The sequence below is a fragment of the Heptranchias perlo genome, chromosome 10 (genome assembly GCF_035084215.1).
Source record: "Heptranchias perlo isolate sHepPer1 chromosome 10, sHepPer1.hap1, whole genome shotgun sequence".
In the NCBI taxonomy this organism is placed as follows: Eukaryota; Metazoa; Chordata; class Chondrichthyes; order Hexanchiformes; family Hexanchidae; genus Heptranchias; species Heptranchias perlo.
The window spans coordinates 58,036,076-58,063,008 of NC_090334.1; the positions used below are offsets into that span (position 1 = coordinate 58,036,076).

A 26,933-nucleotide genomic window follows, 5' to 3' on the forward strand; every position below is an offset into this window, starting at 1 on the left:
AAATCAGTACCTCAAGAGTAGATTGCAATTAAGTCAAACGTCCATGTTTATGTCAAATAAAGAGCTACTATGACAACACCTCAAAATCAAAAACACCGGCATAGACCTCTTGGGCTGACTGGCCTGTTTATGTGCTGTAAATTCTATATAAGTATTGCAACAACCAGGATTACTAGTGCCATCCCCAAATTGAGCCAAGCAGTCCAACCACTAAATAGGGCTGCTTGTTCGTTAGGGCCCCTGCAGGACTCTCAGTTAAGTCTAATATCTTTTCTCTAACACTGGTTATGATAGTCCAGTAACATAACCACTATACTAATAATCCAGGGAATGAGAGTTCAAATCCCACCATGGTAGTTTAAGAATTTGGATTCAAATGTTTAAAAATCTGGAAATAAAAAAAAAAACTGGTATCAGTAAAAGTGACCATGAAGCTTTCGAATTGTTCTGAGAAAACTCACACTAATGTCCTTTAGGGAAGGAAACCTGCCACCCTTACCCAGTCTGGCCTATATGTGACTCCAGTCCCACAACAAAGTGGTTGACTCTTAACTGCCCTCTGAAGTGGCTTAGCAAGCCACTCAATTTATCAAACAGCTACAGAAGAAAGTGGCCCACCATCACTTTCTCAGGGCAACTAGGGATGGACAATAAATATCGGCCTCGTCAGCAATGCCCACATTTCGAAAATGAAAATATAAAAAAAACACGCCTCCGGTGGCTTGGTCCTCTATGTTGAATGGGCATATTCCAAAGGATCTTTTGTATAGAGAACTTGAAATGCTTCATGGCCGCTGGGCCAACCTAGATTCTGGTTCAAAGAGGAACTTGATAATTATTAACATTGATACCATAAGCTGTGAAGATGGGGCTAACAGCCACACTGGAGGGCTGTGCTGCATCAGGGAGCCAAAGAGACTGAAGAGGTGACTGTGAGAGACAGGAAAGAGAAGAGTAAGAAGGAAAGTACACAGAGCTCAAGAATACGAACAACCAGAATTGTTGGATTCTGGAGCACTTGGTCAAACTGCATGCTCCAAGAATCTACCAGGTTGTCTAATTGCAGTGACAACACAGGCAGAAGTGATATGTAAAGCTTTTCAGGACATTATTGCATACTGCATTGTTGCTTTAACACGCTACATTCTATACCCCTTGAATTGATTAGTTTTGGTGCTAAAAAGTCTGTTAAATATCAGCAGTGTCAATTTTAAACCGTTCAAAATATTAGCATCAAGAAAATTAAATCAGTTTGCAAAATTAAATCTTAAAGGCCATAATTTGGATGTATCATTGTACTTCTCTTACAAGATCCATGCATTCATAATATACAATAGCTTCCTAAAATGTATGTGGAATCTTTTTTAGAACATAAAAAAAAAATCAGAAGTTAAACCACAATCAGTTTTCAATTTTTTTTTAAGTTTAAGTTTAAGTTTATCAATCATTGTTTGTGAATAGATTAACAAATCTCAAAGCAAAACAAAGTGCAGAAAGCACCACCTAAACTTCCATCATACCTGAGCTTCGGCGGTATATGAAAGACCCTGAAAGTGCAATACTCGATTTTCTTCCTTGTTTTGATGAGTGCCTTGATACATTGCTTGATTCGTACTCTCCAGTAGTTATGTGCATCTTGTGTGCAACTGGATTCAGACCATTAGGAACCATGCGTGGACTATTAGTATAAAGGTGAAAGGACTTGTTGCCTAGAATGGTTTTGTAAATGCTCCGCTTGTTACACTGACTTTGGTTGTAGGTCTACAAATAGATATAAATGTCTATTAACTGAAAATAGATTTACAAATAATTAAGCATCACTATTTGATCTCCCATGGTATTGCTCAAAGAAAAAAGATTCTCTTCCTGCAACTGTTTCTCTACTTCTCTCTCATTTTACAATTGCCTTCAAAGTCCTATTTTGCTGTTTGTTTCCACTACATACTATCATACAAATATACAATCACCAAAATCAGGTCCTTTTTTCAAAGCTGCAACTATCTGTAGAAAACCTTCAAAGTGTTTTCCAGTAGACAGGGTATCCCATTCTGGATCAATTTCCACCCCCCCTACCCCTAACAATTTATTTATATAGTTATGGTAAATCTTTCAGCCGACCACATAGGTCAGTTAGGAATTCAGCAATAACAGAGCTACTATGGACTACATTTAGAAAGGTTTGCCAGTTCAATCCACTCTAAGATATAATCTAATAAGCAAAAGAAAAACAACTTGGCAAATTCTCATAAGACCAAACTCTAGTTTCTTCTTGTGGCTTTTTTCAATTCTCCTATTTGCATAGCTCATCTCACAACACATCACCTAACAAATTACTGGCTGGTATGCACACAAAATAACAACCCTACATAATGTTCCTTTACATCTCAGGTATATTTTCTTACAAAATCTTTAGTGTACATTTAAGCTCCCCTACTTGTGAATTCCAATCTTTCTTGCTGCCCTTGCGCAAGACATTTTGAGAGGCAGGTTGCATGCACTGAACGGGCAATTAAATACTGAACTGGTTAAGGACAGAGATGAGTGTTAAAGAGTTGAATAGATCACTAATGCAAACTAAACTGATTTGACACAAAACATAGTCCCAAAGGTTGATTCTAATAAGTTGCTTATAAAAGCAAAATTGTCACAATAAGCAGAAACAAAATGACAGCATCAACCTTTTTCCAATAACGTGAAAGTAGCTCTTTAGACTCACCCGTTCTTCTCGTCCCTCTGCAAGGAGGACCACAATCCTGCCCTGACGCTTCCGGCCAGTTCGACCCATTCTTTGTACCAGGCGAATGGGGCTCTTTTGAGCATCAAAGCAAATAATGAGGTCAACTTCACCAATGTCTAATCCTTCTTCACCAACACATGTAGAAACCAACGTGTTATAACCACCTTCACGAAAACACTTCATAACCTGACAATAGTAAAAATAAGTGAAAATAAGGAATTATTTGTAGACTCATGATTAAGGTCAGAGCATGTGGAGTCGGGGACAAGAAGCAGGATGGATAGCAAGCTGGCTACAAATCAGAAAAGAGAGTAGTGGTTAAAGGTAGTTACTCAGACTGGCAAAATGTGCTGGGACCACTGTTGTTCATTATTTACATAAACGATTTGGACTCGGGAATCGGAAGTACAATTTCAAAATTTGTGGATGACACCAAATTGGGGGATATTGTTAATACTTTGGAGGACAGCGGCAAAATACAGTTTGACATTACTAAACTTGCAGAATTTCAATGTAGGTAAGTGAGTTGGTACATTTTGGTAGGAAGAATAAGGAGGTCACATACTCCTTGGGGGGAAAAAAAAAGTCTAAATGGGGTTAAGGAGCAGAGGGTTCTGGGGATACAGATACACAAATCACTAAAAGTAGCGATGCAGGTTAAAAGGCCATAAAAATAGCAAACAAAGCACTGGGGTTCATTTCTAGAGGGATAGAATGGAAAATCGGAGACGTTATGTTGAACTTATATAGAACCTGTGTTACACCACACTTGGAGTACTGTGAACAGTTCTGGTCTCCATATTATAAAAAGGATATAGAGGCACCGGAGAAGATGCAAAAAAGATTTACTAGGACGATACCAGAAATGAGAGGTTGTAGTTATCAGGAAAAATTGAACAGGCTGGGGCTCTTTTTTGCTAGAAAAAAAGACTGAGGGGTGATCTGATAAAGGTCTTTAAGATTATGAAAGGGTTTGATAGGGTAGACTTGGATATCAGAACTAGGGGCCATAAATATAAGATAGTCACTAATACACTGAATAGGGAATTCAGTAGAAACTTCTTTACCCAGAGAGTGGTTAGAATGTGGAACTCACTACTAAAATGTGTAGTTCAGGCGACTAGCATAGATGCATTTAAAGGGAAGCTAGATAAACACGAGGGGGAAAGGAATAGAAGGATATGTTGATGGAGTTAGATGAAGAAAGATGGGAGGAGGCTCATGTCGAGCAAACACCAGCATGGACCTGTTGGGCTAAATGGCCTGTTTCTGTGCTGTACATTCTATGTACCTCTATGTAATCAAAGCCATGTTGCATATCATTACAAAGGAGTTTTAAGACATTCAACTTCCCAAAACTAGGCAACAGCAAACTAACTTTTCCTAAGATCCCACTTTGACCCAGGCCAGAAATACACCAATTATAAACATGCAGTCAACTTTCATTTTTACCAATAATATTTTGATTTTAGCTACTGATTATGTATGGCTATTCTCTGACTTGCCAGCAAGACATTTGTGATGAAAGTGCATTTCTAATTCCTTCTGTGCAATTCTGCTAGATAAAGATTTTACAATGAAATATGAATAAATTCAAATGAAACCAGAATTGCCACCTTCTGGAATCATAAGAATATTAAACAGAAAACCTGGCACTCGTTAATATGTAATTAAAAAATACTAGTCAGTCTCCTGTGGCACTCTACATGGGCAGTCTTCAGGTGAAGCGAGGTTAGATGGTAGGAGTTAGTTGGACAGGGTGTGCAGACATAATTCAGTCCCCATTTTAAAGTCATATTTTCTAATTTTTATATTTCCATTATAAATTCCTATGTCCACATTTATAATGGAAACTGCCTAAGCAAACTTGTCATACTGCAATTACATTCTTCCACCAGTGGTAGCACTGCCACACTTCTACTGGCAGGCAAGACTGCAACCAAAGCGAACAAGGGCCTGGTATTGCCCAGATTGTTCAGTACAAAACTAGGGCCACAACAGTAGAGTTATACAAGGTTTAGGTGAGGCCTCATCTGGAATATTGCATACAATTTAGGTCCCCCATCAGAAGGTACAGAGAAGGGCAACAGGATGATTCCTAATCTAAGTGCATTAAGCTATCAAGATAGACTTTGTGCCTTGCTTTTATATTTGCTGGAGAGACGTAGGCTTAGAGGGGATCTGATTCAGGTATTTAAAATTATAAAAGGGCATCAATAATGTACGAATAAATTGATTATTTGAGGTGATGGAGCCAGGTGGAACCAAGGCCACCCATTTAAATTGACAAAGCAGGGAGTGAGGCTGGATGTTCGGAAGTTTTATTTTTCCTCAGGAGATGACTGACCTGTAGAATTAGATTCTGGAGATAGTAGCAAGGACTGGCTAATTGCAAGAATGCATTAGATGGATGTTTGAAAACTTTGTGATTACAGCAGAAAGGTGGCAAGATTACAAGTAATAAGTAATGAATTTGGAGCCTCTTGGTGCTTGCCCGATTGCCTTGGAGGGGTCAGAGCAGGATTTCTGAATTGGCTATGGGTCTTTCAGGAGGTGGGGGTGGGAGGATTAGAAGTGTAGTAGAACATGGGGGTAAGTCCAACAAAAAAAAACTGGGGCGAGTGCGTATGGGTTTGATAATCTTTTCGTGCCCCAAGTACATGGCATAACACAAAGTAAATGAGAAAAACTATTTCCACCGTTCAGTGAATTGGTAGCAGGAGGTCATAATTTTAAGATCAAAAGAACAAAGAGAGAAGTTAGGAGAATATTTTTTTAAACCACAGAGCTGTTGGGACCTGGAAGGCCCTTACAAGAAACAGTGGTAGAGGCAGAATCCATAATAAGTTTTAAAAAGGTGGAAAAATATTTGAAAAAAAAATCAAGATGGGTATGGGAAAAGGGCAGGGGTATAATACCAAGTAGAAAGCTCAAAGCTGACATGGAGGCCATTTGGCCTCCATCTGTATTGTAAAAAAGTCTATGATTCTAAAATCAAATGGCACAGGGGCTAATTTAAATGCCCCTACCAACACTCCAACTAAGATCAGCTAATGCACTGAATAAACTGGTTAAGCTATCAAGGAGGTCATGTTTAACTTCTTCAGCTATCATCTCTTGGATCCTCTTTGAGCTTCTACTGTCCCTTTTAAACTTGTTTTATCGAATTCCCATACGCCTCCGAGTTACATTCCTCCTCGATCTCTATGCTTACAGTTTGTTTTTTTATTCCAAATTGAATTAATCTAGTAATTTACTTTGGAGAATGTTTATTTAATATATTTTCTTGAGTATATACTTCTCCTGCACACTCAACATTACTGTTTTAAAAAGGTTTCATTTTGTTTGGAGGAGTTATCTTTCAGTAGCATTTCCCAGTTAATTTCTTTTAAGTCTGCTCAATCTTATGAAGTTTGCCTTAATAAACTAACTTTTTTGACCTGTATTTACTGCTGCTGATTGCCAGATAATTTTTAATGGAATAACATTGTGATCCCTGGTCTCAAAGTTCCATTATGGAGCTCACCCTGGTCACTTGTAAGAAACAAGTCTGAGTGACAGTTACCATTAGTGGGGTTCTTGAGACTTTGGCTCAAAAAGCTAGTTGGGATTCTGTTGCATTACTTCCCAGTTTATGTAGGGTTGATTGAAGTCACTTATTTACACAACAATATCTTTATATACACACTAATTTCTCAATCATTCTTATCCACATTCTTGCTACAGTGACAGTTTTACATTAGGTGATTATCTGCCTCATAATACAATTCTCATGGAAGACTTTTTGATTCATGTTACCTCAAGCTGTTCCTTCTGTGTAAACCCCTTCGTGTTCTTTCCTGAAGAATGCCCGACAAATGTCATGACTCGCACAAGAGGCTGATGTTTGTTGAGCATCTCAGCAATCTCCTGAACACTATCCCGGAAAGAGGAGAAGATCATAACACGAGTATTTAACCCATCAATTTTTTTTCCAGAAGTATTTGGACCTGAAATGATAGAAAGAAGCCAATAAGGTGTGCATAATCAGCTTAACAGTCAATGAAGAAGCGCTACAGGGAATCATAGGGCTGATTCCGAGTGGCCACCCCGGCACTCGTAGGGAACGCTGGTTGGAAAACTGTAGGCCCAAAGTTTGTAATTTTTTTGTCCATTTTAAAAAAAAAAATCAGGGGCTGATTTCCTCACCAGCGCTCCCCACAAGCGATGCTCCATGTCAGTAACACCCAATTGGGGGATCACTCCTCCACTTAGTATTTTTGCCAATTAATTCCCTTTGAGCTTTGTTAGACAACAACATGGTATTAAAACACGCATTGTAACAAATTATGATGTAATCTGCAACACTATTGCCTACAATTTATACAGCACCTTGAATTAAGTTGCCCAGAATTCAAAGACTATGGGGGAAAAAAATTGGATAAGGGCTGTTTTTGGGCACGGGTAGCTTGATGCACTATTACCCTGCACCCAATAACCCCTGTGCAGGCAGGACGCGAGTTTCGGCCGGCCTGAGTACTAACCTGCAAACAGTGTTCCATTCCGGGCCTAGCACATGGAATCAATGCACTTTGTACTTTCCACCAGCCGGGGAGCTCAATCTCTTAAAGGGAGGATGTTTCTTAGAAATCTCTTAAAGGTAGCTAGTACCTGTTATTTGCTGAAAATAACAGTTTACTGTCTGCAACGTGTCTGAATGGAGATCAGACATCGCACACGTAAAACACAGATGCAGGTCCCATCCCTATGTTTACACACTGATGAGTTATGTTAAAACATTGAATAAAGGTTGTGCACTACTAAATCCCACATCCTCCAATCTGCATGCCAGACCTCACCAATCTGCCGATCTGAGTTGGTACCAGGCCTGTGAGAATGTGTGTACCAAAGTTCTCTGCTGATGTACTAGAGACCTTGGTGCAAGAGGTGGACAGAAGGAGGGACATCCTATATCCGCAGAAGGGGGGGTGGGGGGGGACAAGAGGCCCTTCAGACATATTTCTAAAAGGCAGTGGGAGGCAACAGGGGGACAAAGTCAATACCAGGAGCACAGCATCATGAACATGGATGCAGTGCAGGAAGAAGTTCAATGCTTGGACATGTGTGGTCAAGATGAGAGAGGTCAACTGTCAAGTGGAGTCTCCTACCAACTGCACCACACACTACCCCCCCACCCCCATCACCCACATACCAATAAACACTTTCCATCAGTACTCAACTCTTCCAACCAGGTGCTTCCTCTCACCCTTAAACATTACCACTGTTGCAAGTCGCCCATCCACAACTCTCAGGCCACACACACTGGCAACAATTCAACCATGACAGCCACATCATCCAGACACAAGTCCCGCTTTCTTGCAGGAGAAGGTGGCACAAATCAGGAGGAAACAAGTGGCAGTGGCATTTATCCCCTCGAGCCTTGATTCAATGAGATCATGCTGGACCTGTGACCTAACTCCATGTACCCGACTTAGCCCCATATCCCTTAATACCCTTGGTTCTCAGAAATCTATCAATCGCAGATTTAGTATTCACAATTAAGCTATCAACTGCCGTTTGCAGAAGAGCATTCCAAACTTCTCCCACCCATTGCGTGCAGAAGCATTTCCTAACTTCATTCCTGCACGTCTTGGCTCTAACTGTTAGGTTATGTCCCCCAGTCCTAGTTTTCAAATATAGGAGGCCTCCAAAAACAGTTACAAATGTCTCAGTGGCCAGAAGCAATAATCCAGCCACGAACCTGTAAATCCTGCATGGTCCCTTTAAATAGCACTGGTGGGGGCCCTCCAGGCATTCCAAGACACGTTCAGATGGTCGGGGTTAAGACTGTGCACTGAGTTGAGCGTTAGACACCATTTTGGGACTTATCACTTTAAATTAGCATTGCACACTGATTGAAGTCATTTTCTCTATACTTTACATGTTTCCAGCGTTTGTTATCTGCGCCTACGTTAACTCCTATACCAAGATGGCGTCCAGCGTACGTCACGCTGGAAACGTGCGTGCACAACCAAGACGCCATCATGGATGTCGGAGAGGCCGAGTGGCACTGAAACAACGAGTGCTACACGGCCCAATTTACCACCCTATATCTGAAATGAATTTCAGCAAGTATACTATTACAGCATCCTTGAATACAGCAACTGACCCCTCAAAGCCTCACCACCATTTACAAGGCTCAAGTCAGGAGACTTTTTTAAAAAAAATTCGTTCATGGGATGTCAGCGTCGCTGGCAAGGCCAGCATTTATTGCCCATCCTTAATTGCCCTTGAGAAGATGGTGGTGAGCCGTCTTCTTGAACCGCTGCAGTCCGTGTGGTGAAGGTTCTCCCACAGTGCTGTTAGGAAGGGAATTCCAGGATTTTGACACAGACGACGAAGCAATGGCGATATATTTCCAAGTCAGGATGATGTGTGACTTGGAGGGGAACGTACAGGTGGCGTTGTTCCCACGTGCCTGCTGCCCTCGTCCTTCTAGGTGGTAGAGGTCGTGGGTTTGGGAGGTGCTGTCGAAGAAGCCATGGCAAGTTGCTGCAGTGCATCCTGTGGATGGTACACACTGCAGCCACGGTGCGCCGGTGGTAAAGGGAGTGAATGTTTAGGGTGGTGGATGGGGTGCCAATCAAGTGGGCTGCTTTGTCCTGGATGGTGTTGAGCTTCTTGAGTGTTGTTGGAGCTGCACTCATTCAGGCAAGTGGAGAGAATTCCATCACACTCCTGACTTGTGCCTTGCAGATGGTGGAAAGGCTTTGGGGAGTCAGGAAGTGAGTCACTCGCCGCAGAATACACAGTCTCTGACCTGCTCTTGCAGCCACAGTATGTGTGTGGCTGGTCCAGTTAAGTTTCTGGTCAACGATGACTCCCAGGATGTTGATGGTGGGGGATTCGGCGATGGTAACGCCGTTGAATGTCAAGGGGAGGTGATTAGACTCTCTCGTTGAAGATGGTCATGGCCTGGCAATTGTCTGATGCAAATGTTGCTTGCCACTTATCAGACCAAGCCTGGATGTTATCCAGGCCTTGCTGCATGCGGGCACGGACTGCATCATTATCTGAGGGGTTGCGAATGGAACTGAACACTTTGCAATCGTCAGCGAACATCCCCATTTCTGACCTTATGATGGAGGGAAGGTCATTGATGAAGCAGCTGAAGGTGGTTGGGCCTAGGACACTGCCCTGAGGAACTCCTGCAGCAATGGCTTGGGTCGGAGATGATTGGCCTCCAACAACCATTGCCATCTTCCTTTGTGCTCGGTATGACTCCAGCCACTGGAGAGTTTTCCCCGATCCCCATTGACTTCAATTTTACTAGGGCTCCTCCGTGCCACACTCGGTCAAATGCTGCCTTGATGACAAGGGCAGTCACTCTCAACTCACCTCTGGAATTCAGCTCTTTTATCCATGTTTGGATTACGGCTGTAATGAGGTCTGGAGCCGAGTGGTCCTGGCGGAACCCAAACTGAGCATCGGTGAGCAGGTTATTGGGAGTAAGTGCCACTTGATAGCACTGTCGACGACACCTTCTATCACTTTGCTGATGATTGAGCGGTAATTGGACGGATTGGATTTGTCCTGCTTTTTGTGGACAGGACACACCTGGGCAATTTTCCACATTGTCGGGTAGATGCCAGTGTTGTAGCTGTACTGGAACAGCTTGGCTAGAGGCGCGGCTAGTTCTGGAACACAAGACTTCAGCACTACAGCCGGGATGTTGTCGGGGCCCATAGCCTTTGCTGTATCCAGTGCACTCAGCCGTTTCTTGATATCACGTGGAGTGAATTGAATTGGCTGAAGACTGGCTTCTGTGATGGTGGGGATATCAAGGGGAGGCCGAGATGGATCATCTACTCGGCACTTCTGGCTGAAGATGGTTGCAAACCCTTCAGCCTTGTCTTTTGCACTCACGTGCTGGATTCTACCATCATTGAGGATGGGGATGTTTGCAGAGCCTCCTCCTCCCGTTAGTTGTTTAATTGTACACCACCATTCACGACTGGGTGTGGCAGGACTGCAGAGCTTTGATCTGATCCGTTGGTTGTGGAATCGCTTGGCTCTGTCTATAGCCTGTTGCTTCCACTGTTTAGCATGCATGTAGTCCTGTGTTGTAGCTTCACCAGGTTAGCATTTCATTTTTAGGCATGCCTGGTGCTGCTCCTGGCATGATCTTCTGCACTCCTCATTGAACCAGGGTTGATCCTCTGACTTGTTGGTAATGGTAGAGTGAGGGAAATGCCAGGCCATGAGGTTACACATTGTGCTGGAATACAATTCTGCTGCTGCTGATAGCCCACAGCACCTCATATATGCCCAGTTTTGAGCTGCTAGATCTGTTCTGACTCTGCCATTTAGCTCGGTGGTAGTGCCACACAACACGTTAGATGGTGTCCTCAGTGTGAATACAGGACCTTGTCTCCACAAGGACTGTGCGGTGGTCACTCCTACCAATACTATCATGGACAGATGCATCTGTGACAGGTAGATTGGGGAGGACGAGGTCAAGTAGGTTTTTCCCTTGTGTTGGTTCGCTCACCACTTGCCGCAGGTCCAGTCTGGCAGCTATGTCCTTCAGGACTCAGCCACCTCGGTCAGTAGTGGTGCTACTGAGCCACTCTTCGTGATGGACATTGAAGTGCCCCACCCAGAGTACATTCTGTGTCCTTGCTACCCCTCAGTCCTTCCTCCAAGTGGTGCTCAACATGGAGAAGGACTGATTCATCAGCTGAGGGAGGGCAGTAGGTGGTAATCAGCAGGAGGTTTCCTTGCCCATGTTTGACCTGGTGTCATGAGATTTCATGAGGTCCAGAGTCAATGTTGAGGACTCCCAGGGCCACTCCCACCTGACTGTATATCACTGTACCGCCACCTCTGTCCTGCCGGTGGGACAGGACATACCCAAGGATGGTGATGGAAGAGTCTGGGATGTTGGCTGAAAGGTATGATTCTGTGAGTGTAGCTATTTCAGGCTGTTGCTTGACTAGTCTGTGGGACAGCTCTCCCAATTTTGGCACAAGTTCCCAGATGTTAGTGAGGAGGACTTTGCAGGGTTGACTGGGCTTGGTTTGCCTTTGTCGTGTCCGGTGCCTCGTGGTCCGATGCCGGGTGGTCCGTCCGGTTTTATTCTCATGTCTTTTCGTAGCGAGTTTGTACAACTGAGTGGCTTGCTAGGCTATTTCAGAGGGCAGTTAAGAATCAACTACATTACTGTGGGTCTGGAATCACTTATAGGCCAGACCGGGTAAGGATGGCAGGTTTCCTTCCCTAAAGGACATTAGTGAACCAGATGGGTTTTTACAACAATATGGTAGTTTCATGGCCACCATTATTGATACTAGCTTTTTTTTCCATTTCATTTAAATTCCCCAGCTGCCAGGGCGGGATTTGAACTCATGACTCCGGATTATTAGTCCAGGCCTCTGGATTACTAATCCAGTAACATAACCACTCTGCTACCGTACGGAGGGAATACTTATCAGTCACTTGCATGGGTGCAGCCACCACAACACTCAAGCTCGGCACCATCTGAGTCGAAGCAGTTCACTTGATTGCCGCCCCTAGACTCAATATTCATTCCCTTCACTGCTGGCGCACTGTGGTTGCAGTGTGAACCATCTACGGAAAAGTAATGCGGCAACTCATCAAACTTGCTTCAACAGCACCTCCCAAACTCTCAACATCTACTACCAAGGAGGACAAGAGCAACAAGATCACAAGACCACCATTACCTCCAAGTCACACACTATTCTAACTTGGACTTCTATCACCATTCCTTCATTGTCACTGGGTCAAAATTCCTGGAATTCCTTTCCAAACATCATCATGGGAGCATCATCATGAAAAAGAAAAGGCCCATCACCACCTGCTCAAAGCAACTGGGAATGGGCAATAAGTACAGCCTTGCCAGCATCACCCACATCCCACAAATAAATAATAAACAAATGTGATCAGTGTCCACCATAGGTACTTTTGAATTCTACATCAAAACAAAGTAAAATGCATGCTTGTATACCTAACTACATTGCAGCACCAAGCAATGACTAAAAATGAGGTTGCTCTAGAAAAGCTAATACTGATTTGCTGGACGTTTCAACATTACTGTTTAGAAGCCTTTTAAAATGAAAATATTACTTTAGTAAAACTTTAGATGAAAACTGAGAAACAGGTATACAGAAGTTCTTAGCTTTATTTCACAAACTAGTACCAGTGCCCAGATGCACATTGCCTCCAGATTCTGCCCAGGACTGGAAGTGGTCCACTACAACTTCTTCAAGCTTTTGTAGTTTGGGGTGACTGTAGATGAATTGTTTTCTGTTTTCAGATCCTGAAATAAAACATTTTAAGAAAGCATTTTAGATGGGAAAAACATTGGCAAGACACATATGTGGAAGGCTACAATATATAAAAGGCACAAAAGTGTCACAATAAGGAATGGTGGAATAACAAGGTTAGTTCACAAATGAAGAAAACTGCCAGTGTCTGACAGAATAAGGAATACCTTCATTAGTCATTATGAATGGAAATGTGAGATATTCTACTGCTACTCATTATATATTCTATATACACACTATAGGTGAAGAGGTATATTAAACTTATTTCATTTTAATTTGGTTAGAATGGGGAATATAATCCATTATAACCAGACTGAAGCCACTAATAGTCTGCATTATGCCATGTGAGCCAAATCTTGTTTTAGCTAGCTAGCTAGTTAGTTAGTTTCTAGCTAGTACTTGAAACAAACTTGAAAACACCCTTTTCTGAGAATTACGTTCCCATTTCAGGATCAGATAGTTTCAGAAGTGAAATCAGGCAGCTAATAAATGTACCGATCCATTGGTCCCTAGAATAAAGTTACTTAAGTAGGTTGCCAAATATACCATAGTTCTAGGCACTCTGCCAATTCTTCTAGGAGCTCTGTAAGGTCAGTCCATGATATACTAGATTTGTTCTTTCTACCTGTGCACAAGTTTCTTGTCTCCTGACAGGGCAACATGAATGCAGGCATCACAAAGGCAAATATATGTTTTAACTTTGCTTGGCATCACATTTTATACGCTGAACATTTAATATATTTTCTGGCTAAGCAGATCTTCAAAACTCAAAGGCTGCAAACTACCACACCAATCAAATTAATGTGTACAAAGGAATAATTTCAGTTTCATCAGCAGCCAGTCTATCCAAGATCATTGCTTTATAGTTCTTACCATTTCCAGCTCCTTTGCAATGCACATTCCAAGATTTAGAAAAAAAAACATGTGGTGGACCTAGCAATATTAGGAACATAGGAACAGGAGTAAGCCATTCAGCCCCTCAAGCCTGTTCCGCCATTCAATTAGATCATAACTGATCTGTATCTTAACTCCATTTGCCTGCCTTGGTTCTGTAACGATTAATACCCTTGCTTAACAAAAATCTATCAATTTCAGTTTTGAAGTTTTCAATTGACCTAGCCTCAACAGCTTTTTGGGGGAAACAAGAGTTCCAGATTTCCACTACCCTTTGTGTGAAGAAGTGCTTCCTGGCATCACTCCTGAACTGCCTAGCTCTAATTTTAAGGTTATACCCACTTGTTCTGGACTCCCCCACCAGAGGAAATAGTTTCTCTCTATCTACTCTATCAAACCCTTTGATCATCTTAAACACCTCAATTAGATCACCCCTTAATCTTCTATACTCAAGGGAATACAAGCCTAGTCTATGCAGCCTATCTTCATAATTTAACCCTTTTAGCCCCAGTATAATTCTGGTGAATCTGCACAGCATCCCCTCCAAGGCCAATATAACCTTCCTGAGATGCAGTATTCCAGATGGGGGTTTAAACCAGAACTTTATATAACTAACATTATTTTAAGAGATGAAATGGAATAATGAGACTGAACAAACTTTAAAAAAAGACACTTAAAATGATCCCTACTTCAGGTTGATCTTACCCAGATGATGGAATTAGCCCTGCATTTTTATGCTGATGTCTGCTGATATTTCTATATTCCACATTCTGCTTGGTCAGGTGTCAGCACACTCAATTCAGTCAGAAGGTCATGGTCATTTAAGCCCCATTTCAAGTGCTAGAACACATAATCTAGGCTGATACTTCAATGCAGTAATGAGGGAGTATTTCAATGTTGGACGTGCCATATTTCGGATGACATGTTAAGCCAGGTGAACATAAAAGATTCCATGGCACTACTCAAAGAAAGGCAGGGAGTTCTCCTGGCTAACATTTATCCCTGATAACCTTCAAGTGAATTGGTCATTCATCTAGTTTGCTGTTTGTGGGAGCTTGTTATGTGCAAATTGGCTACCACATTTGTCTACACGACAACAGTGACTACACTTCAAAAATAATGCATTGGCCATGATGTTCTCTGGGTCAACAGGAGGTCGTAAAAGGTTGCAATATAAATGCAAGTTTTTTTCTTTGCTTCCCCTCGTGCAACAATCCTGAGATTCCCCCTAAAGTAGCTGCTAGTGCATTCCAGTGATGCCATGAGGTAGAATTGTTACACCTTTTGCACATATTGAAACATACTCCATTTGATCCTTTGCATTATTACAACACATAGTGGATATACATTGGAACAAAAGTTAGAGCAAGATTAACAAACTATATAAAAGAGTAGGTACAAAACATTACGGGTACCTATTTGCGAACAGAAGAGACTGCTTCCACTTGCGAACATGGCTTTCAGCTGCTCGTATATCTCCATGAAATCAGTGTTCCTGCGGAGCTCATTTCGTGCTCGTATCATCCCTGAACAAAAGTATTAAATAACTGTTTCCTTTTCTAAGGAATTCCAAGGAATATTTAATTATTTCCGTGTATATATTCCCTATACCCTTCAATCAGTATTAGATTTTTATCTAATTTTTTTAAATTAATCAACAGAGCTTTTTGCTACAAATCTAATCAATATTTTCCACCAGTTTATTGAATTAACATAACACACAGACTGAGGAAAGACATAAGAAAGCGATAAACATTCACTCAATAATATCACCAACAGTAATTTCTAGGCTATAGCATAGCTTTAACTGCTTTGGTAAATGACTACTTTTATAGCGTGAGACCCAAACTATGCCTGTATAGAAATTTATATTTGCACCACTGAACCGTTCAATGCTAAATGTCTTATAAAATTGCTCAATGCAAATTGTGCACCTTCCATTTAAAAAGCACTTCATATTTACAGATATAAATTTCATTCAGACCAATGGAAGGTGCTCTACTGCATATGAAATGAAACGGTCATTTATTAAGTAAACTACCTATGCAGGCAATAAGAAAGTGCGTGCTCCTTTGGTTCAGTTTATTTTTGTTCATTTCATCATGATCTTACCTTTGGATCCATCCATGATGCCTTCCAGGTAGCTATACAAGGATCGCATTCCCATTTGTAACAGAAGTTCATATCCATGATAAAGGCTAATACAAAGAGCATAATCTCCTTCCATCATACCTCGTTGAGCTCCCTGACAGAAAAATAATGATGAGAATTAGGTCTGAAGAATGACAAGTTGATGGCACTTATTACCACCTTCCCTAATAAAAGTCTTAAGTAAATTCCACCATGAATTTCTGCTATAGACACAGTTATGCTTTTAACATTCATTTAGGGGAAAAATGAAGTTACAGGTTAGAATCATACAAACGTTACAGCACAGAAGGAGGCCATTCGGCCCATTGAGTCCACGCTGGCTCTACGCATGAGCAATCCAGCTAGTCCCACTCCCCCGCCCTATCCCCGGAGCCCTGCAAATTTTTTCCTTGCAAGTACATATCCAGTTTCCTTTTGAAGGCCATGATTGAATCTGCCTCCACCACCGCCTCGGGTGGTGCATTCCATATCCTAACCACTCACTGTGTAAAAAACATTCTTCCTCATGTCACCTTTGGTTCCTTTGCCAATCACCTTAAATCAATGTCCTCTGGTCCTTCACCCTTCTGCCAATGGGAACAGTTTCTCTATCTAATCTGTCTAAACCCTTCATGATTTTGAATACCTCTAGCAAATCTCCTCGCAACAGTCTCTGTTACAAGGAGAACAACCCCAGCTTCTCCAGTTTATCCAAGTAACTAAAGTCCCTCAGCCATGGAATCATTCTAGTAAATCTCTTCTACACCCTCTTCACATCTTTCTTAAATTGCGGTGCCCAGAACTGGACACAATACTCCAGGTGTGGCCGAACCAGTGTTTTATAAAGGTTTATTATGACTTCCATACTTCTGTACTCTATGCCTCTATTTATAAAGCCCAGGATCCTGTATGCTTTTTTAACTGCTTTCTCAACCTGCCCTGCCACCTTCAACGATTTGTGCACATATACCCCCAGATCTCTCTGTTCCTGTACCCCTTTTAGAGTTGTGCCCTTTAGTTTATTTGCTTCTCCTCGTTCTTCCTACCAAAATGTATCACTTTGCATTTTTCTGCACTAAATTTCATCAGCCACGTGTCCGCCCTTATGGGATAAGGCAACTGTCATTGACATATTTGCTCTTTCAAGTTTCTTTACATTTGTCTTAATGGACTTCATTTCTTTCCAGTTTTTCTCTTTAAACAAACCACAGCAGAGAGATTTGGGTGTCCTTGTACACGAAACACAAAGTTAACATGCAGGTACAGCATGTTAATTGTATCCATGTGATTTATATCAATTAGTGTTAACTGTATTCAGGTAGTGCATATCAATTGGGAACTCTCCTACCCATTTATAAAGAGAGCTGATCTAGGATATAATGTGGAGCTCTGTGAATAAAGGCTTGGAAGCAACTGAAGACTAGGCTCTAGTATTCTATCCTTCACCATCTGGCTATCCAATTTATAACATGGTAGCAGAGGATGGTTGCCTAAAGGGGGTTGGATACTACAATTTTTTTTGGACTTCAAACAAAACTTGAAAGCCTAGTGGCCATTGTGGAAAATGGCAGAAAGCAAGTTTAAATCGTCGAGGTACGATTTCCCTCCAATGTTCTCGCAGTTTGAACCATATGACCAATGGAAGAATGAGGTTGATATGTGGACACGGGTTACTACTCTACCGTAGAGAAAACAAGGCATGGCCTTGGTGTTGTCGCTTCCTCAACCAAGTAAATCAGAAGTAAGGTATTTTCTGAGATGGATGCAGATCTTATGGATAATAATGAAGGTTTTACCTTTCTAATAGAATTTATGGATCAAATCTACAAGAAAGAGGATCTGTTAAGTGCCTATGAGGCCTGGTCAGCATTTGATAGATTTCAGAAAATGGACGGTCATTCAACAGAAGACTATATCATGGACTTTAACAAATTGTACAAAAGGTTGACTAGGTTCCAATTGGGAATCCTTGGATCGGTACTCATGTTTAAATTACTAGATTGTGCTAAGGTGTCTTATATGGACAAGCAACTGGTCCTAACTGGCTTCCAGTTCTCGGAAAAGGAGACTCTGTTGGATCAAATGTCTGCTGCCTTAGAAAAAATTCCTGGGGAAACAATCATTCCCTTCAGCCTTCATGGAACAAATGAGGCCTTCCGCTGTGAGACAAAGAATAGAAGATTCAATGGTTACCAGGTTTCGAAATGTTCCAGATACTAAATGCAGGCACCAGACCAGGTTTCAAAATTTGCAAGATACCAGACGGAAGGATTAAAGACAGCCAGATTGGTGATGAAAGTAGGTACAGCAAATCCAGTTGTATCATCAGAAGACAAAAATGGGACAGGAATAACAGGCGAATGAATTCCAGGAATGCCCAAGGAAAAAAAAAAAATCAGTAGATGCTTTACATGTGACTCAGTTTCATTATGAGGTGAATTGCCCAGAGTGAAGAGGCAGTGTTTTTGAAATAATGCATGAAGAAAGTAGTTCTGAGGAAGAGGATGAAGATAATATGAACAGATTATTCTGATCACAAGGAGTTTTACTCCTGTGATGAATGTATTAGTCACGGATTCCTTTAATTGTGTGGTGTTAAATAGTGCATGTACTTCAACTGCATGCCTGGTTGATTGGTTAAAATGTTATCTTGATTCACTAAGTAGTGAGGATCAACACACGGTTAAGGAATATAAAAGTTCTACATGTTTTAGATTTGGAGATGACAACACCTTGAGGTCACTCGAGAGTGGTAATTCCATGCAAGACAGCTGGAGTATGCCATTTTATAAGTACGGATGTAGTCTCTAGTGAGATACCTATGCTTTTGGGTAAACCTTCCATGAAAAAAAGCAAAAATGAAACTAGGACACAATGAGGCAATCATTTTTGAAAAATCGGTTGATTTGCAGTTTACCCAGTTAGGGCATTATTATAGAATCATAGAAGTTTACAACATGGAAACAGGCCCTTCCGCCCAACATGTCCATGTCGCCCAGTTTATACCACTAAGCTAGTCCCAATTGCCTGCACTTGGCCCATATCCCTCTATACCCATCTTACCCATGTAACTGTCCAAATGCTTTTTAAAAGACAAAATTGTACCCGCCTCTACTACTGCCTCTGGCAGCTCGTTCCAGACACTCACCACCCTTTGAGTGAAAAAATTGCCCCTTTGGACCCTTTTGTATCTCTCCCCTCTCACCTTAAATCTATGCCCCCTCGTTACAGACTCCCCTACCTTTGGGAAAAGATTTTGACTATCTACCTTATCGATGCCCCTCATTATTTTATAGACTTCTATAAGATCACCCCTAAACCTCCTACTCTCCAGGGAATAAAGTCTCAGTCTATCCAACCTCTCCCTATAAGTCAAACCATCAAGTCCCGGTAGCATCCTAGTAAATCTTTTCTGCACTCTTTCTAGTTTAATAATATCCTTTCTATAATAGGGTGACCAGAACTGTACACAGTATTCCAAGTGTGGCCTTACTAATGTCTTGTACAACTTCAACAAGACATCCCAACTCCTGTATTCAATGTTCTGACCAATGAAACCAAGCATGCTGAATGCCTTCTTCACCACCCTATCCACCTGTGACTCCACTTTCAAGGAGCTGTGAACCTGTACTCCTAGATCTCTGTTCTATAACTCTCCCCAACATCCTACCATTAACAGAGTAGGTCCTGGCCCGATTCGATCTACCAAAATACATCACCTCACATTTATCTAAATTAAACTCCATCTGCCATTCATCGGCCCACTGGCCCAATTTATCAAGATCCCGTTGCAATCCTAGATAACCTTCTTCACTGTCCACAATGCCACCAATCTTGGTGTCATCTGCAAACTTACTAACCATGCCTCCTAAATTCTCATCCAAATCATTAATATAAATAACAAATAACAGCGGACCCAGCACCGATCCCTGAGGCACACCGCTGGTCACAGGCCTCCAGTTTGAAACACAACCCTCTACAACCACCCTCTGTCTTCTGTCGTCAAGCCAATTTTGTATCCAATTGGCTACCTCACCTTGGATCCCATGAGATTTAACCTTATGTAACAACCTACCATGCGGTACCTTGTCAAAGGCTTTGCTGAAGTCCATGTAGACCACGTCTACTGCACAGCCCTCATCTATCTTCTTGGTTACCCCTTCAAAAAACTCAAATTCGTGACACATGATTTTCCACTCACAAAACCATGCTGACTGTTCCTAATCAGTCCCTGCCTCTCCAAATGCCTGTAGATCCTGTCTCAGAATACCCTCTAACAACTTACCCACTACAGATGTCAGGCTCACCGGTCTGCAGTTCCCAGGCTTTTCCCTGCCGCCCTTCTTAAACAAAGGCACAACATTTGCTACCCTCCAATCTTCAGGCACCTCACCTGTAGCTGTCGATGATTCAAATATCTCTGCTAGGGGACCCGCAATTTCCTCCCTAACCTCCCATAACGTCCTGGGATACATTTCATCAGGTCCTGGAGATTTATCTACCTTGATGCGCGTTAAGACTTCCAGCACCTCCCTCTCTGTAATATGTACACTCCTCAAGACATCACTATTTATTTCCCCAAGTTCCCTAACATCCATGCCTTTCTCAACCGTAAATACCGATGTGAAATATTCATTCAGGATCTCACCCATCTCTTGTGGTTCCGCACATCGATGACCTTGTTGATCCTTAAGAGGCCCTACTCTCTCCCTAGTTACTCTTTTGCCCTTTACGTATTTGTAGAAGCTCTTTGGATTCTCCTTTGCCTTATCTGCCAAAGCAATCTCATGTCCCCTTTTTGCCCTCCTGATTTCTCTCTTAACTCTACTCCAGCAATCTCTATACTCTTCAAGGGATCCACTTGATCCCAGCTGCCTATGCATGTCATATGCCTCCTTCTTCTTTTTGACTAGGGCCTCAATCTCCCGAGTCATCCAAGGTTCCCTACTTCTACCAGCCTTGCCCTTCACTTTATAAGGAATGTGCTTACCCTGAACCCTGGTTAACACACTTTTGAAAGCCTCCCACTTACCAGACGTCCCTTTGCCTGCCAACAGACTCTCCCAATCAACTTCTGAAAGTTCCTGTCTAATACCATCAAAATTGGCCTTTCCCCAATTTAGAATTTTAACTTTTGGGCCAGACCTATCATTCTCCATAGCTATCTTAAAACTAATGGAATTATGATCACTGTTCCCAAAGTGATCCCTCACTAACACTTCTGTCACCTGCCCTTCCTTATTTCCCAAGAGGAGGTCAAGTTTTGCCCCCTCTCTAGTCGGGCCATCCACATACTGAATGAGAAATTCCTCCTGAATACACTCAACAAATTTCTCCCCATCCAAGCCCCTAATGCTATGGCTGTCCCAGTCAATGTTGGGAAAGTTAAAGTCCCCTACTATTACCACCCTATTTTTCTTGCAGCTGTCTGTAATCTCCTTACATATTTGCTCCTCAGTTTCCCGTTGACTATTTGGGGGTCTGTAGTACAATCCTATCAAAGTGATCTCTCCCTTCTTATTTTTCAGTTCTACCCATATAGACTCAGTGGGCGAACCCTCGGATATATCCCCTCTCACTACTGCCGTGATGTTCTCCCTAATCAAGAACGCAACTCCCCCTCCTCTCTTACCTCCTGCTCTATCTTTCCTATAGCATCTGTACCCTGGAACATTGAGCTGCCAGTCCTGCCCCTCCCTTAGCCATGTTTCAGTAATAGCTATAACATCCCAGTCCCATGTACCCATCCATGCCCTGAGTTCATCTGCCTTGCCCATCAGACTTCTTGCATTGAAATAAATGCAGTTTAATCTAGTCTTCCCTTGGTCTTTGCCCTGCTTTCTCAGACCATCTGTCCGGTCATGTTTTGTACACTCTCCCTTACTGCCTTTTGTTTCTGTCACCACTTTACTTCCCACTGACTTCCTGCATCGGTTCCCATCCCCCTGCCACTTTAGTTTAAACCCTCCCCAACAGCACTAGCAAACACTCCCCCTAGGACATTGGTTCCAGTCCTGCCCAGATGCAGACCGTCCAATTTGTACTGGTCCCACCTCCCCCAGAACCGGTTCTAATGGCCCAGGAATTTGAATCCCTCCCTCTTGCACCATCTCTCAAGCCACGTATTCATCCTAGCTATCCTGTCATTCCTACTCTGACTAGCCCATGGCACTGGTAGCAATCCTGAGATTACTACCTTGGAGGTCCTACTTTTTAGTTTAACTCCTAACTCCCTAAATTCAGCTTGTAGGACCTCATCCCGTTTTTTACCTATATCGTTGGTACCTATATGTACCACGACAACTGGCTGTTCACCCTCCCCCTCCAGAATGTCCTGCAGCCGCTCCGAGACATCCCTGACCCTTGCACCAGGGAGGCAACATACCATCCTGGAGTCTCGGTTGCGTCCGCAGAAACGCCTGTCTATTCCCCTTACAATCGACTCCCCTATCACTATAGCTATGCCACTCTTTTTCCTGCCCTCCTGTGCAGCAGAGCCAGCCACGGTGCCATGTACCTGGCCGCTGCCACCTTCCCCTGGTGAGCCGTCTCCCACAACAGTGTCCAAAACGGTATACCTGTTTTGGAGGGAGATGACCGCAAGGGGCCCCTGCACTGCCTTCCTACTCTTCCTCTGCCTGTTGGTCACCCATTCACTGTCTCCCTCAGTAATTTTTATCTGTGGTGTGACCAACTCACTGAACGATTGTATCCCCTTAATAAAACCTAATGTTTCTCATCAGCATGTTAGGCAAGTATTAATGTCATCAGGCGATAAGGATGAGAGGAAAAAAAACAAATTGTCTTAAAGTTACATTGACAATTTGCCACCCTACTTGTCAACGTTTAAAGATCCTGCTAAAAGATGCAGGTGTCGTTGAGGACGAATATACGAGGCTCATAGAAGAGATTAGTGAGAACTGTGACATCTGTAAGAAGTATAGACGAATGCCCCCACATCCTATTGTAAGTGTTCCATTAGCACGTGACTTTAACAAGGTAGTCGCCATGGATCTAAAGGTATGGGACAAAGACAGAAATGTTTTCATCTTACATTTTATTGACCCGACTATGAGATTTGGTATTTCTACACTAATGTATAGAATGGAGAAGAAGGTTATTCTAGATAAAATTATGGAAAAATGGATAGGGACTGAACTTGGGACACCAGCAAAGTTTTTGACCGATAAAGAGGTGAATTTGTTAATGCGGAGTTCAGAGATATGTGTGAGAATATGAATATAATTGTCATGAATACAGCAGCTGAGAGCCCTTTTAGCAATGGTCTTTGTGAAAGGAATCATGCTGTGATTGATAGCATGGTGCATATAATTTTAGCTGAACAAACAGAGTGTAAATTGTCAACTGCCCTAGCATGGGCAGTTCATGCAAATAATTCTCTTCAGATGGAGGATATAGTCCTTACCAACTAGTCTGAGTGCAATCCCAAATTACCTTCTGTTCTTTGTGATAAGCCTCCTGCTCTAGAAAGTATGACAATTATTGCCATTTTTTCTGAGCATTTAAATGCTATACATGCAGGGAGTCAGGCTTTTATCAAGGCTGAGGTATCAGAAAATTTGTAGGGCACTGAGGCATTATGTATTAGACCATCTGAGACAGAGTTCAATTCAGCAGATTTGATATACTATAAAAGAGAGATCACAGGGAAGATAATAAATTGTGATGGTAACAGTAGTTGTCTAACATGGCAATCAAACTGTTAAGGTTCATTCCTCATGATTAATTGGAATCAATTATAAAATCTCTGTCTCTGAGCAATTGATAGAAGTAAACGATGCACCTTGTGCATGATTTTTTGGATGAGGTTCCTGAGGTACAGACTGAAGTTGATCAAGGGCTGGACAGTGGTAATGTCAGTGATCAAGAAACACATGACAGAGCAATCACATCCACAGAACAATTACCCAAAGTGGGTACATGGTTAACATATGTTCCAGAAGGGACTAATGAAATGGAGGGATGGAACAATTTTGGGACGTGCAGGCAAAGCAACTGGTAGGTTTAAATACTGGTTGAATGTTCAGGATGACGGCCACGCAGCGAGGTCCATGGACTGGCAGAATAGGGTAAAGGAGTGGAGAATACGAAAACAGAGTAGTTTTAGGGAGTCCGGAAGTGAATCTCACGTCAGAAAACAATCGCAAACTGGAGATGAAAGAGGGAGATCTCGCAGCAGTAGTCCCTACAGTCATGGAAGTGGAAGTAGAAGACATAGCTTGACTGTGTCAGACAATGAAATAAAGACCACAGAACAGTCACATAACAGAACTAGATGTAAAAGTCCTCATGATCATTAAGATTTGCCAATAAACCTGAGGATAAACAAGTAAGAGAGGCAAAACAAAGGGAGTTAGGTAGGTGGAAAGAATTGGGAGTTTATTGTGAGGTAACAGATAAGGGTCAACCAACTTTGTCGCATAGATGGGTATGTACTGAAAGTCCTTGCAGATGGGACTGGAGGCTAAAGCAAGGTTGGTAGCTAGGGCTTTTGAAGAGAAACTGGGTGATACAGATGTTTGAGTGGATTCCCCCACTGCTAGAAAGGTAATCTTAAAAAAAAATCTTTTTGGCACCTTTTACGAAAATTAAATATAGATAAATGCATACTTAAGTTCCCATCCTTAGGTGACCCAAAGAAAATGAAGCTAATTACCTTCCTGATGGGTATTGTCGTGCAGCTGGTTTCATAGTGTTTCTTATGGGTGGGAATGGGAAATGTTGTTCTTTTGCTAAGAAAAGCTAAGAAAATAAAAAGGGATGTTAAAAGTACTCTGGCTGCTGAAAAATTGGCTCTGGTCACCGCAGTGGATATGGAAATCTATTTGGCAAATATTTTGAGTGCCATCCTGTACAATGGGAGTACTGAAGATAGTATACCCATTTAATGTTATGTAGACAATCGTTCATTGTGGGATAACGTACATTCTATGAAAAACGTGAGTGAGAAAAGATTACGGATTGACCTTGCTGGCCTGAAACAAATGCTGGAGAGAAAGGAAATCTCCAAAATTAAATGGGTGGATTCAAGCCATCAACTGTCGGATTGTTTTACTAAAAGAAGTACATGTCCGAAGAAATTATTAGTGGTCCTGGTGGAGAGTTGCCTCACAATGTAAAGCTTTGAATAGTATAAGTTATACAGAGCACGGACGTTATTGATTTTTGAAATTTTTGTTTATATTGTACATAAAGTTTGATTTTTTTATTTAAAAAGAGAAGGGAATCTGTTAATTGTATCCCTGTGATTTATCAGTGTTAATTGATATGCACTACCTGAATAAAATTAAGAACTCTTTTATCCATTTATAAGAGACCTGCTCTAGGGTGTGGTGTGGAGCGCTGTGAATAAAGGCTTGGAAGCAACTGAAGACTAGGCTCTAGTATTCTGTCCTTCATCACCTGGCTATCCAATTTATAACACAGCAAGCAATTATGACGGCAAATGGTATGTTGGCCTTTATTGCAAGGGGGTTGGAGTGCAAGATTAAGCAAGTCTTGCTACAATTGTACAGGGCTTTGGTGAGACCACACCTGGAGTACTGTGGACAGTTCTGGTCTCCTTAACTAAGGAAGGATAAACTCGCCTTGGTGCCACAAAGGTTCACTAGATTGATTCCTGGGATGAGAGGGTTCTCCTATGAGGAGAGATTAAGTAAAATGGGTCTATAATTTCTGGAGTTTAGAAGAATGAGAGGGGATCTCATTGAAACATAAGATTCTGAGATGGCTTGACAGGATAGATGCTGAGAGTCTAGAACTAGGGGGCATAATCTCAGGATAAGGGGTCGGCCATTTAGGACTGAGATGAGGAGGAATTTCTTCACTGAGGGTGTGACTCTTTGGAATTTTCTACCCCAGAAGGCTGTGGCTGTTCAGTCATTGAGAATATTCAAGACCGAGATCGATAGATATTTGGTCTCTAGGGGAAATCAAGGGATATGGGGATCGGGAGAGAAAGTGGAGTTGCGGTCGAAGATCAGCCATGATCTTATTGAACGGCGGAGCAGGCTCGAGGGGCCATATGGCCTACTCCTGCTCCTATTTCTTATGTTCTGTGTGTAACTTTACAAGTTCTTATCTTTTGGACATGTGATCTTGTTTGGAAGTTGGATGACAACCTTCAATATCATTTTTAAGGTCACTTTTACTGCACACTCATGCAGTTCACCAACATCAACCTGAATTTCATTCAACATTCCTACGTCCTCATTCGACTGTTTATTATGTCAATTGTTGGACATGCAGTTTTGCTTCAAGCTTTCAATTGGAAGCTTGTCAATTCTGCTTTCTTTGCATGGCAGCGAGACATTCAGAAGTTTCAATTTATCCAGGTCAGCTATTATTAAATTCAACAACTCTGGTGCAGCTTTAAGGGTCTTTTGTTTGGGACTGATGTATATGATTCACAGTGTAGCTTTCAGAGCCAACTGCATGCCTTGGTAGTTATCCTTGAACAGATGTCTACCATTCTACCAAAAAAAAGGAATCCAAAAGTCTTCTATAGGCATGTAAATGGGTAGTAAGAGGAGTGGGGCCAATTAGGGACCAAAAAGGAGACCACTCATGGAGGTAGAGGGCATGGCCGAGGTACTAAATGAGTACTTTGCATCGGTCTTTACCAAAGAAGATGCTGCCAGAGTCTCAGTAAAGGAAGATGTAGTTGAGATAATGGATGGGCTAAAATTTGATAAAGAGGAGGCACTGGAAACACTAGCTGTACTTAAAAGTAAATAAGTCACCCGGGTCCAGATGGGATGCACCCTAGATTGCTGAGGCAAGTAAGGGTGGAAATCTTCCAAACATCCTTAGATACGGGGGTGGTG

General features: G+C 42.1%; 1 protein-coding gene across 1 annotated transcript in view; it reads right to left on the minus strand.

Annotated features, from left to right (window-relative positions):
- Positions 1–26,933, minus strand: part of fancm (FA complementation group M) — a 119,687-nt gene that overhangs the window by 46,703 nt on the left and 46,051 nt on the right. Inside the window, exons 6-11 of the mRNA XM_067991853.1 lie at positions 16,069–16,201; positions 15,372–15,482; positions 12,936–13,055; positions 6,536–6,726; positions 2,717–2,923; positions 1,521–1,761 (exon numbers count right to left, since the gene is read on the minus strand). Of these exons, the coding sequence (XP_067847954.1) occupies positions 1,521–1,761; positions 2,717–2,923; positions 6,536–6,726; positions 12,936–13,055; positions 15,372–15,482; positions 16,069–16,201 (1,003 nt within the window). The remainder of the gene's footprint in view (positions 1–1,520; positions 1,762–2,716; positions 2,924–6,535; positions 6,727–12,935; positions 13,056–15,371; positions 15,483–16,068; positions 16,202–26,933) is intronic.